Here is a 13,894-nt window from a genome sequence, read left to right as displayed (position 1 = left end):
GACAAGAAAATGATCCTGGTGTCAAATTTGGATCACAGAAAGGTTTCCCTTGAGTAAATCGCCACCTTGTGGCAATGAATGTGACTTTCAGGATAAAGAATAAGGTTTTGTTTTTTCAATCTTTGGATTCCAAAAGCAAAATTAACAATGAAAAGGATCTCCCTTAGGGTATGTCTAATTAAAGCAGATGTCTTTAAGAAAGACATCTGACATCTAACCCTTTTCAAAAAGAAAAAAAGTGTCTATCTTTTAGTGTGCTGACAGGAAGAGTTTAGTGCCTGGTTTAAATTTTATTTGGGGAGCTAAGTTCAAAGAGAGATTTCAAACCATTCAAGAGCTTGAGTAACCACCACATAACCACCACTGTGTGGCAATGAACACCACTTGCATCTAGGAGACCCACTTTGCGATGCTGTGTCTTACAGACATTATTACATGGATGTGCCACAGTTTGGTTATTCATTGACCATTGAAGGGCATTTTGATTACTTCCAGTTTTTGGTGATTATGGATAAAGCTTCTATAAATATTTACATGCAGGTTTTTGTGTACACATAAGTTTTCAGATTAACTGGGTAAAGATGTAGGAGCATGACCACAGATCAGATGGTAAGACTATGTTTAGCTTTGTGAGAAACTGCCAAACCGTCTTCCGCAGAGGCTGCACCATTTTGCATTCCCACCAACAATCAATGAGAGTGCCTGCTGCTCCGTGTCTGTGCCAGCATTTAACAGGGTCAGTTTGGGGGATATTTGACATTCTTATAAGTGTGTAGAAATATCTCATTATTGTTTTGATTTCTAATTCCCTAATGACAAATGAGGTTGAGCACCTTTTTCATTTGTTTATTTCTCACCTGTATATCTTCTTTGGTAAATATCTGTTCAGATCTTTTGACCGTTTTTAAGTTGGCTTGTTTTCCTTTTGTTGAGTTCTGTATATTTTGGATAGAATAGTCCCTTATCAAATATGTGTTTTGCAAATATTGCTCCCAGTTTATGGCTTGTCCTGCTATTCTCTTACACCTTTTGCAAGGCGCATGTTTTTAATTTTAATAAAGTCTAACATTTTTTTTTCTTTCATGGATCATGCTTTTGGTCTTGTGTTTAAAAGGTTATTGCCAAACCCAAGGATTGCCTAGATTTTCTCCTATTTTTTTTCCTGGAACTTGTGTACTTTCGCATTTTATGTTTATATCTATGATCCATTTTGAGTTAATTTCTGTGAAAGGTGTAAGGTCTATGTCCAGATTTACTTATTTATTTATAGCAAATGGATGTTCAATTATTCCAGCACTATTTTTTTTAAAGACTTTCCTTTCTCCACTGACTTTTCTCTGTCTCTTTGTGAAAGCAGAGTTAACTACATCTGTGTGGGTCCATTTCTGGACTCTGTACTCTGTTCCATTGATCTATGTATCTATTCTTCCACTAATATCATGCTGTCTTGCTTATTGTCGATCTGTCTCCTTTGACTTAATATGATGTTTGTGAGATTCATGTGTGTTGTTTACATGTCACTACTTCCTTGTTATTTACTGAGGTGTAGTATTTCATTGTACAAATAAACCGGAATGTATTCATCCTTCAGCTAATAAACATTTGAGTTGTCCCCAGTTTTTAGCTATTATGAATAAAGCTCCTATAAATATTCTTGTAAATGTTTTTGGTGAATATATCTACTAATTTCTCTTAGGTGTATACCTAGAAGTAGAAATGTTAAGTCAGAAGGTAGGTGTATATTTAGCTCTAGTAGACTCTACTAGACAATTTTTCTTTAGAGGAAGTCTTGAAGTCCACTAGTGTGAGTTTCCAACTTCAGCTTCATGTTGGCTGTACTGCATCTCTTACTGTTTCACATAAACTCTAGATTCAGTTTGTTGGTTTCTACAAAATAGCTTGTTGACATTTTGACTGAAATTGTGTTTAATCTATAATCATAGTGAAAAGAATTAATATCTTAACACTATTGATTCTTCTTATCCACAAACATGGAATCCCTCTGCATTTATTTAATTTTTTCCATTTCTTTTATCAGCTGTTGTTGATTTCTAGTTTAATTGTACTGTGGTCTGAGAACATACTCTGTATTACTTTTATTCTTTTAAATTTGTTAAGATATGTTTTATGACCTAGAATGTGGTCTGACTTGATGAATGCTCCATGTGACCTGAGAAGAATCTGTCTTCTGCTGTTGTTGGATGAAATATTTCTTAAATATGAATTAAATCAAGTTTACTAATGTTGTTGCTCCGTTCAACTATATCCTTGCTCATTGTCTGCCTGTGGGAACCGTTCATGACCAAAAAAGTGGTACAAAGTCTTCGATTTTAATAGCTGGTGTGTCTGCTTTTCCTTGCAGTTCTATCAGGTTTTGCCTCATGTATTTTGATGCTTTCTTAAGTGCATACACATAAAGTATTGTTGTGTCTTCCTAGAGAACTGACCCCTTCAATGTTATGTAATGCATTCTCTTCATCCCTGATACATTTCCTGCTTTGCCTGAATTAATGTAACTATTCCAGCTTTTTTTTTTTTTTGACCAGTGTTAGTATGGCATAGCTTTCCCTACCCCTTTACTTTGAACTTTCTGTGTCTCTCTATTTAAAGTTGATTTCTTACAGACAACACACAGTTGGGACTAGTTTTTATCCACTGACAATCTCTATCTTTTAATTTGTGTAGACCATTTACGTCATGTTTGTAACTGTTTTCTATTTGTTTCACTTGACTTTCATACCTAATTTTGAATTTGTAATTTTGTATTCTCTGTCTTAAAGGGAATCCTTTAAAAACTGAAGTCATCCTGTCTGGTATGCATTAAATAACTGTGAAAAAAATGTGCACACCAGCCCTGCTGGGAAAGAAGGGATGCAGGGATTCAGGGAAGCAACTGTGTTATGCCTCCGTGAACCGGGTCTAGGCTTGGTGGGTCCAAATCCCAGTTACTGACAAACACTTCAGCCAATGAGAATGTCCCTTTAGTCCAATTCTGAGGGCAGGGGGTGGGACTCCCACCTGCCATTTCGCTGGGCCCAGAGTGGGCGTGGCTTACATGTACGAATGTTTGTTACCTGACTCACTTCACTTTGGTCTGTGTTGCCATGCGACCGTGGCTGGGTCGCTGAAGACTAGGTTGGAAACTCTCGCTGCACGTCGAAGACTTTGCACCTGTCGAGAGATCGTTCGCGGTGGTTCAGTTTCCCAGGAATACATTTAACAGTAGGAATAGCAGTGTTCTGTGGCCTTTTTTTTTCCGCCCAAATTCTTTGTCTGGCGCCCCAACTCAGGCCTCTGCGCGTGCCCCTCAGTGGGCTCCGCCGCTAGGAAGGATTTCATGAATCCACAGTAAATGCACCCGACCCCCGCCAGCCACGAGAGCCCCGTGGGCTGCAGGCTCCGCTTCCACTGTGGGGTGTTCATTTTGCATCGGTGCATTTATTTGCTGCCACTTATATTTACCTTAAAGGGAGCCAGGGGGTGGGGGGTATCGGGACGGGGGTCTTTGTCTAAAGCAGGCTTGCTGATCCTGACAGCAGTTTGTAATGAATCTGTGTAGTGGGCAGGCCTGAGCCAGCAATAACAGGGCTTCTGTCTTTGCAGAGCCATGGGCAGCAAGAAGAAGGAAATTGCCCTGCAGGTAAGCCTTAAGGGGTACATGCTTCCAGGACTTGGTTGGGGTTGGAGGATGAGGAGGATGGTATGGAGCAGGAAGTGCAGAAGTGATATTCTGTTTGCCAGCAGTGTATGACAGACGTGTTCTCAAACATGAATATAGATCTCAGATTCCGAGTGATGACAATGTTTTTGTGCACTTAAATATAAACAAACGTAACATTCAGTTTAAGCTCTTTATGTTTGTAGTGCTTACGCAGCCTTGAAACTCTAACATGAATTAAAATAAAAGTACAAAACCAGAAAATGTTGATCAATACAATGCAAGGTGAAGTATTTTTTATTGAAATATAATTGCAACTTGCTTCAAGAATATGATATAGATTCTTCTGAATTTGAGCATGCCTCTGTAAATGTGTGCTCCAGAGACCCAGTTCTCCCATGACTGATCTATTCAATCGTTTGCTTATTCAACAGTATGTTTGGTATTTTATGTGCTATGCATTTGTCACATAGAGTGCTTCACTTCACTTGCCCCCAGGACAAGTGAATCCATAGCCAGCATCCGCTCTTTCTTCCTGGTCTTGGACAGTAAGTTGTGAGTGATTCTAAGATGATGGTAAAAACATACAGGCATGGGCTGTGGAATTGGGAGGGAGTGCTTTGTCATAAGGGATCATTTGGATGATCTGCAGTATGGGTACATTTTAAAGCAAACTTTAAAATGTCTCATAGTCAGCTCTGCCCATCAGGATATATGCTCAGGCTATAGGCACCCCCTGGAGAGGCAGGGTATTGAGACACATAACTTCACTTCCGTTGTTCTCAGTGGCACCAGCATTTTGCATGTGAATTTCAAAAGCCTAGTGATTTGAAAAAAAAGGAAAAAGCAGTGCCATCTAAGGGTAGTACATGGGGTGGGGGTAGGGGAGGGAAGAGCTTCAGACTGGAATCCTAAAGACTTGATGTATTTCTTGACTCTCAGCCAACTCTGGGACTTTGGATGAACCACATAACTGCCTGTCTGTAGAATGAGGATGTTGGGGGAATTATACTTCAGGGACTTCCATCCTTAAGGTTCTAATAGTCTATAGAGTTAGGAAACTCGCCATCTGTGTGTATTCTACCTGTAAACAAATACTTAGTACCTGTTCCTAGCACTTACTGCAGCACATATAATGTCCTCAGCCTCTCTGTGGCTCTATATCCTTTATGTACATGAAAGGGGGGAATAATCCATAACCTGCAGGGGGAGCTGTTGTGACAAAACTTCTTTGGACAATTCCAAGCTGGTCTGAATACTGTCTGTGGTAGCTGTAAGATTTTTACCTCATATGATCCTTTTCATGGGTCTCTATCTATAGGGATATATCCCTATATCCTCTTTGGGGCTAATAAAATTTTTAATTGTAAATTTTATTTTTATTTATTTGTAATTTTAAAAGACTCATTCATCCATTCATTCATTTTTAAATATTTTATTTATTTATTTTTAGACAGAGTGGAAGGGAGGAAGAGAGGGAGAGAATCATCAATGTGTGGTTGCCTCTTGTGCACCCCCTATTGGGGATCTGGCCCACAACCAAGGCATGTGCTCTGACTGGGAATTGAACCAGTGACCCTTTGGTTTGCAGGCTGGTGCTCAATCCACTGAGCCACACTAGCCAAGGCCTGATAACATTTTTTAGTAATCTTTTTTCATGTGTTTCCCCAGAGCTCTTGAGTTGAACGCAGTACTCAGAGTAAGTGTTCCATCTTCTGAGTAAGGGGGGCAGAGGGTGTGCCCTGAGGCATCTGTGCTGACTCTCCACTTGGTCAACACCTTGAAAGCAATGCTTTCAGGTCTGCCAACCCAGGAACCTTCTTCTCTCTCTGGGTAAGACTATTTAGGGTTCCTTCTGTGGCTGAGACAGAAATGACAGGACATCCAGGGACAGTGTAGTTGAAAGGTGCCATACACTCCCCATTCATTCCCTACCAAATGTAGGGAAGACTTAATGGACTCTGGGTGTTCCTCATACTGTTCTACTCCTGCCCTGCTCCTAGGAGGGAGATTCTTCAACTTTCCAGAGTCCTGGCCGCACTGCTGGTGCGGCTCACTCCCTCACAGGGGTGCTCCACAGAGAGCTGCTCCTGAGGACAGCTGAGTCTCTGAAAGTGACTGTGATGAGAGACAGGATGGGGTTGGGGGTGGGGGTGGCTCTTTGGTACCCTTCTATCACTTTTGTCAGGACTGTAGTTGTGGACCCAGCATACAATCTACTAATTACAAAGGGAAAGAGAATAATTTCACAGTGGAGGAGCCTGACAGGCCACCTTAATCAAGTGGTCAAAGTGAACATCGGCAGTAACAAGGCAGATGGAAATTGTGTGTCACCTGATAGGGTGAACACTCTTCTGCTTCTCTAATACTCCACCCAGTTCCAACCAATTTCAACCAGTTCTAACCAGCTCCAACCAATCCAACTAGCTCCAACTAATTCCAGGCAATCCTGTCAGCTCCAATCAATTCCAACCAATCCAATTAATCCAACCAGCTCCAACCAATCTAAAGATGCACAGCCTGGGTCTTCTGGCCAAGGTGGAGGTGTAGGTAGACACACTGTGCCTCCTCGCACAACCAAAATAAGGACAACAAAATTTTAGAAACAAAAGAACAACCAGCACTGACAGAAAATTGAGCTGTATGGAAGTCTGACAACCAAGGAGTTAAAATAGACACATTCATATAGACCGGTAGGAGGGGCGGGGTTGGGTGGTGGGAGAGGGGTGGCAGCAAAGAAAAGCGGTGGCTGGTGGGCCCCAGGCATGGGGTGGCAATGGTTGAACCCAGTGAGGTGGTGGATTGTAGAGGCGCATGGCACACAAGGCGGCTGGCAGACCAGGCAGTCCCACATTTGAGCGTAGATAAACTAGGTGAAACTGGAGAGCGAGACAGACTGCACAACCCAGGGTTCCGGTGTGGGAAATAAAGCCTCAAAACACTGATTGAAAACACCTGTGGGGCTTGAGTTGCTAGAAGAGACTTCCAGCCTCACAGGTGAGTTCATTGGAGAGACCCACAGGATCCTAGAACGTACACGAACCCATCCACCCGGGAATCAGCACAAGAAGAGCCCAGTTTGCTTGGGGGAAGCAGTGTTAAGTGACTGAAATCCAGCAGAGAGCAGAGCAAGCGCCATTGTTCCCTCTCAGACACCTCCCCCCCAAACAGCATCAGAATGCAGTGACTTGCATTGCCCCGCTCTGGTGAATACCTAAGACTCCGCCCCTCACTATGTAACAGGTGCTCTAAGACAAAAAAAAAAAAAAAAAAAAAAATGGCCCAAACAAAAGAACAGATCAAAGCTCCAGAAAAAATATAACTGAGCAACAAAGAGATAGCCAACCTATCAGATGCACAGTTCAAAGCACTGGTGATCAGGATGTTCACAGAACTGGTTGAATTTGGTCACAATTAGCTGAAAAAATGAAGGCTATGAAAAGTGAAATAAAGGAAAAATGCATAGGGAACCAATAGTGATGGGAAGGAAACTGGGACTCAAATCAAGGCAGTGGACCAGAAGGAAGAAAGAAACAACCAAACAAAAAAGAATGAAAAAACAAGAATTCAGAAAATGAGGAGAGGCTTAGGAACCTCCAGGACATCTTTAAACGTTCCAACATCCAAATTATAGGGGTACCAGAAGGGGAAGAGGAAGAGCAACAAGTGGAAAACTTATTTGAACAAATAATAAGAGAGAACTTCCCCATTCTGGCAAAGGAAATAGACTTCCAGGAAGTCCAGAAAGCTCAGAGAGTCCTAAAGAAGTTGGACCCAAGGAGGAACACACCAAGGCACATCATAATTACATTAGCCAAGGTAAAAATGAAGGAGAGAATCCTAGAAGCAGCAAGAGATAAGGAGACAGTTACCTACAAAGGAGTTCCCATCAGACTGTCAGCTGATTTCTCAAAGAGACTTTACAGGCAAGAAGGGGCTGGAAAGAAGTATTCCAAGTCATGAAAGGCAAGGACCTACATCCAAGATTGCTCTATCCAGCAAAGCTTTCATTTAGCATGGAAGGGCAGATAAAGTGCTTGTCAGATAAAGTCCAGTTAAAGGAGTTTATCATCACCAAGTCCTCATTATATAAAATGTTAAAGGGACTTATCTAAGAAAAAGGAGGTAAAAAACGTGTATAGTAAAATGACAGCAAACTCACAATTATTAACAACCACACCTAAAACAAACAAACTAAGCAAACTAGAACAGGAACAGAACCACAGAAATGGAGATCACATGGAGGGTTAGCAACAGGGGAATAGGAGGGAGAGAGGGGGAAAAGGTGCAAAATAAGTAGCATATTCTTATTTTGCAAAGAATAAGTAGCATAGATTGTAGGTAGGAAATAGACAGGGGGAGGGTAAGAATAGTATGAGAAATGTAGAAGCTAAAGAACTTATAAGTATGACACATGGACATGAACTAAAGGGGGGGAATGTGGGTGGGAGAGAGTGTGCAGGGGGGAGGGGAGTGAAAGGGAAGGAAATGGGACAACTATAATAGCATAATCAATAACATACATTAAAAAATAAAAAAATTAAAAAGGAGAAAAAAAAGATGCACAGCCTGACTGTAATCAGGAGGAAACACCAGACACACCCAAACAGGAACATTCAACAAAATAACCAGTATGCACTCTTCAAAAGTGTCAAGGTCATGAAAAATCAAAGAAAGACTGAAGGACTATTTATTCCAGATCGAAGGAGACTAAAGAGACCCGACAAATCTGGCACATGATTCTGATTAGAGCTTTTGCTACCAGGACTTTATTGGGAGGATCAGTAAGACTTGAATGGAGTCTAAGGATTAGATAGTAATAATATATGTATTTATATTCTAATTTTGATGGTTGTATTGTAGTTATGTAGGATAATGTATTCAGGAATAATGGAATATTATATTGGTAGTTTACTTTCAAATAATTTAAGAGAAAAAGTTCTTTATATTGTACTTGCAAATTTTCTGTAAGTTTGAAATTTTTTCAAAATCAAAACACTATACAAAATATATACTATTTATGAAAAAGGATAATATGTATTTCTCCTTGCATTTAATTTTTGATGTAAACCAGAATACTTTGTAGATTAGAGAAAAATGTGAAGAGATGGCAATAAATTCAACTGTTGATTATTTCTGATGTGGATGCTTGGACATAGTTTTTAAAAGATGTGCAAAATGTATACATCAGCTCCAACCAATCCAACCAATTTCAAACAATCCAACCAGCTCCAAGTAATTCCAATCAATTGCTGATAAAATTAAGGAAGATTTAATAGCTGACGAGAAACATCATGTTCATGGAATGGAAGACTTCAGTTAATGTTTCACTTGTTTCCTAAATTGATCCATAGACTCAATGCAATCTCAACTGAAATCTCTGCAGGAATTTGTGCAGAAATGGCTGAGCTGGTGCTAAAATGTTTACAGAAATGCAAAGGACCTAGAATAGCCAATACAATCTTGAAAAAGAAAAAATATGGAGGCCTCGCACTGCCTGATTCCAAGACTTATTGTAAAGCTATAGTGATCAGAATAGTGTGGTACTGGCATAAAAATAGACAAATAGGTCAATGAAACAGAATAGACTCCAAAGTAAAGCCATACTTATGCTGTTAATTGGTTTTCAACAAAGGTGCCAAGGCAATATAGTTAGGAAATAAATCTTCTCAACAAATTTTGCAGAAACAACTGTATGTCTACATGGGAAAAAATTAACCACAATCCTTCCCTTGCAACATGCATAGAAATTAATTTCAGATGGATCACAGACTTAAATGTAAAAATTTAAATTATAAAGCTTTTAAAAGAAAATAGGAGAGCATCTTTTTGACTTTGAGGATTTTTTTAGAGCCAATAGAAAGTGCTAACCATAAAACTAAAATTTCATAAATTAGACTTCATCAATATTAAAAACTTCTGTTTAACAAAAGACACTATTAAGGAAATGAATAGGCAAACCACAGACTTAGAGAAATATTCATAATACTTATATCTGACAGAGAATTTTACCTAGAATAAATTAAGAAACCCTCTATAATCTAATAAAAAGGCCAACGATCCAGTAAAGAAAATGGACAGACCAATGGGTACTTCTCAAAGAAGATATATGAATGGCTGATTAGTACATTAAATACGTTGAACACTATTAGTCAGCATGGAAATGCAATTAAAGCCACAATATGATACCACTATATTACTGTTATTGTGGCTGAAACAAGAAAGACTTACATCACCAAATTTTTGTGTGAATGTGCAGCAACTGGAACTCTTAACCTTTGCTTTACAATGGTACAACCACTGTAGTAAAAGCACCAGAAGTATCTTATTAAACTGAAGATACATTTACCCTATGTTCCAGCAATTCCACTCCTAGGTACTTACTTATCAAAGAGAAAGGAAAATGTGAACACAGTAAGACTTTATGCATAATAGTCCAAACTGGAAGTAACCTAAATATATATCAAGCAAATTATGATATAGTCATATGATGGAATATGCTCAGGAATAAAAATTTAACAGACTACTTATACACAGCTACACCAGTGAATCCCAAAAATATGCTGAAGAGAGTAGCCGGCACAAAATGATATGTGTGTATTATTTCATTTATGTGAAGTTTTAGAATACGCAGAATGAGCCTGTTGTGACAGGAAGCAGATCAGGGTTTACCTGGAGTGGGGAGTGACGAGGAGGAGGCCTGAGGAAACGCTCTGGGGTGATGGGCGTGCTCCGTATTGTGAGGGGGCATGGTCGCACGGGTGTATGCATTTGCCCACGGTCATTGAACTATAACTCTTCAGTTCTGTGCACTTCACTACACATAGCTCATATCTCAATCAAATGTATAAGAAGACAACAAACGAGTGCCACTCTGTGCACAAATATAGATAAATGTCAAAACTTAATGTTGAGTGAAAACATAAGTTGTAAAAAATATCCACAGTATGTTACTATTTATTTACACTTACAGGCACAAAACTATTTTAAATATTGCTTTTGAACAAGTAACAAGTAAAAGTTATTTTCTTAAAAATACCTGAGATTTTCTTAGTATAGGGTTATTCCTAGAGGAGGAGGTAGGAAGAGAGGGAAGGAGAAAAGGAGATTGGGAACAGAGGACAGCTTGAGTTGTGTTTGTAACTATTTCATTGACACAGAAAGAGAATGAATATGAATGAATATGAAGATGAATCTGGAGCAAATATACCAAAGTATCTCCCCATCGGCGCCCTCAGTAATACAGCATTTGTTCCTCTTTGATGTTAGGTCAACATCAGCACCCAGGAGCTTTGGGAGGAAATGCTCAGTTCCAAAGGACTAACTGGTAATTTAAGATAATTGTTGAGATCCATCCACGTCAGAATTGCTAAATGACAGATTTACTATGAAGAGAAAACCTATAATGACCACCATTTTCCTCCAACCTTGAGTTTCATGAATAAAGAGCTAGGTGATTTCTTTGTATATATAGATCTGGCCTGAACATCTGCTGGTAAGTTCAGGCCAGGACACTAGTTGGTACCGTCGGACAAAAGTCTGGGCCGTGTGGTCATGTGCAGTAGAAGACAGGCGCCTCACACCCTACCCTGGCTCACGCCACCTACTGGACCGAAGAAGACAAGGGCATCCGAGTTCCACCTAGGTCTCTATCAGATTCACTTTCCAGGGGAACAATGCTGATTTTATGAAGTAAATAAAACTCTCCTTTACCCAGAGCAAGTCACTTTTAATTCACAGGGGAAAAGGTCAAAGCTGTGTTTATTATCAAGGTAGCCAAGAATTGATTGTCTGCTGACAGGTCACCTGCAGTGACTTCTTCCTTTCAGTACAATTCAAATATTTATTGAGGGCTACTCATTATGGTAAAGGGTCCATGTTATGTAAATGATTTCCTACCCTACTTACTTTGTTGTTTGGAACTCAGACCACTGAATTGCTAAGAAGGAGGGATAGCTATGTTTCCATGCTTGCCCACTCTGATGGGATAATAAATCCCTATAACTATTAATATCCCTGCAAACAGACATCCATCTGAGGGAGGTAGAATGTGCAGGTATAAGTTTTGCCTATCATGGCAGACGCAGGCACTCACTGAACCTTCCTGCTCCCTGGTTCTGCGCAGTTGTCGACGTCTATCAAGGCTGGTGTGGCCCCTGCAAACCGGTGGTGAGCCTCTTCCAGAAGATGAGGATGGAAGTTGGCTTGGACCTACTGCACTTTGCATTGGTAAGACCCTCTCTTAGCAGAATGTCAGACAACATTGTAATAAGAATTAAACATTTAGCCCTGGTGGGTGTGGCACTGGCCTGCAAACCAAGGGTTGCCTGTTCGATTCCTGATCAGGGCACATGCCTGGGTTGTGGGCCAGGTCCCTCATTGGGGGTGTGGGAGGAGCAACCAATCTGTGAGAGGCAACCAATGTTTCTCTAGCACATCGATGTTTCTTTCTCTCCCTCTCTTTCTTCCTCCCTTTCCCTCTCTCTAAACATAAATAAATAAAACCTTTTAAGAAAAGAATTAGCAATTTAAAAACAGGAACAGGAAGGGTAAGCTTCCTTTTTCAGATCATTAAAAGGCATCAGCTGTGGATTTCATATCTGTCAGGATGCTTCCCAGTTTGTTGGGGGATGAAGATTGCTCCCCCGCCCCCACCTCAGGGACAGCCAGCCTGGGCCAGGCCGGGCTGGTCTGGGTGCTGTGCGCAGGGAAGAAGACGTGCCGCTCCAACATGCGTGCTCCTTCCTGGCTCACGGACACCGTGAACTCTGAAGTTTCACTTTCAGAGCGCAGGCTTTCAAGATTTCCATCCTCTGCTCCATAAAGGGGAACTGTTAGTAAACATTTACTTGGATTCATGTATGGAAATGGAACAAATTCCAAAGAAGTGTGCAAGGGACGCTCCAGGTTCATAGACGGAACACAGGAGAAAATACACCCCTTGCTAATTTCCCAACAAGTTTGACTTCCAGGACCTTGCCCTTCCTGCCTCCCTAGGGAGTCCGTCCGGACGCTTCGGCAGGGTGTGTGGAGGAAATGCCTGGACTGAACCGTCAGGCACTGCAGGCGGTCGGAGCACCTTCCACCTCTGAGCTTGCCCGTGGTGGCAGCAGCGGGGTTTAGACAGTGAGCTTCCTTGTGCTGGAGGAGAGGCTGGGTGGAGAGCAGGAGAAGCCCTTGTTTCCCCCTCCTTTGTTCCTCAAAAAAGTATATTGCCAACAATTTTTACCAATATGTTGACAGGGCAGTTGTTACGATTTTGATGAAAAAACAATTGGAGAAGCATGAAAGCACATCAGGGCTTCATCTGGGGAGAGGCAGTTACTGGGCATGTGATGTATGTGTATGGTGTGTGTGTGTGGTGTGTGGCATGGCAGTGTGTGTGCTGTGGGCTGCATGTAGTTATATAGGTATGTGTGATGTGTGGTTGTGATATGTGGTATGGTGTGTGTGACGTGTCAGTATGTGATATGTGATGTGGTGTGTGCTGTGTGTATGTGTATGTGGTGTGTGATATGTGTGATGTATGGTGTGTGTATATGTGGTATGTGGTGTGATGTGTGTATATGTGATGCCTGGTGTGTATGATGTGAACATGTGAGTGTGTAACATGTGGTATGGTATATGTGTGTGAGTGATGTGTGTGTGTGTGATACACGGTGTGTGTGGTGTGTGTGGATTGTCCTGTGTGGTTTCCTGCCATCATGCCCCTGTTCCTGCTGTGCCCAGGGTCCTGCTGACAGCTGGTTTTTGTTAGGCAGAGGCAGACTGTCTTGACGTCCTGGAAAAGTACCGTGGGAGGTGTGAGCCAACCTTTCTGTTTTATGCAGTAAGTACATTTTCAGAACCAGGACTATTTGATGGTTGCATGTCATTAGAGTTCATATAGATGAGTATTATTGGCCTTCATTGCTGGGAGCCACCAAGGGGCTACACTGATGCAGGCAAGTGTTCTCCTTGACTGTCTTTATTATTTTGACTGAGGACAATGTCCTTAAGTCATGGCATGGTAGCCTCAGGGCATTGCCCACTGGCCCAGCAGGGAGAGGCCCCTCTGAGTGGGGCAGCTTCCTGACTGGCAGTACAGGGGAGAGGATAGGAGTCACTGAAATGCTCCTGGCTCGTGAACACCCTCATCTGAGGTTTCACTCTCAGAGCACAGAAGTGTTCTGTCCTCTGCTCCGTAGAGGGGATCTTACAGCAAACACGAATACTCCTTTATGGGGTGGATGAGCT

General features: G+C 41.3%; 1 protein-coding gene across 4 annotated transcripts in view; it reads left to right on the top strand.

Annotated features, from left to right (window-relative positions):
- The first annotated feature begins 3,071 nt into the window (after positions 1-3,071).
- NME9 (NME/NM23 family member 9) overlaps positions 3,072-13,894 on the top strand; it is a 48,814-nt gene continuing 37,991 nt past the window's right edge. Inside the window, exons 1-5 of one of the 4 annotated variants that reach the window (XM_028518472.2) lie at positions 3,072-3,222; positions 3,604-3,640; positions 10,928-10,985; positions 11,784-11,887; positions 13,416-13,487. In XM_028518472.2, the coding sequence (XP_028374273.2) occupies positions 3,608-3,640; positions 10,928-10,985; positions 11,784-11,887; positions 13,416-13,487 (267 nt within the window). In that variant the 5' untranslated portion in view covers positions 3,072-3,222; positions 3,604-3,607. The other 3 variants (XM_036030704.1, XM_028518474.2, XM_036030706.1) reach the window with 3 other exon arrangements.

This window comes from Phyllostomus discolor, chromosome 7 (genome assembly GCF_004126475.2).
Source record: "Phyllostomus discolor isolate MPI-MPIP mPhyDis1 chromosome 7, mPhyDis1.pri.v3, whole genome shotgun sequence".
Classification (NCBI taxonomy): domain Eukaryota; kingdom Metazoa; phylum Chordata; class Mammalia; order Chiroptera; family Phyllostomidae; genus Phyllostomus; species Phyllostomus discolor.
This window is presented reverse-complemented; position numbering and strand designations above follow the sequence as displayed.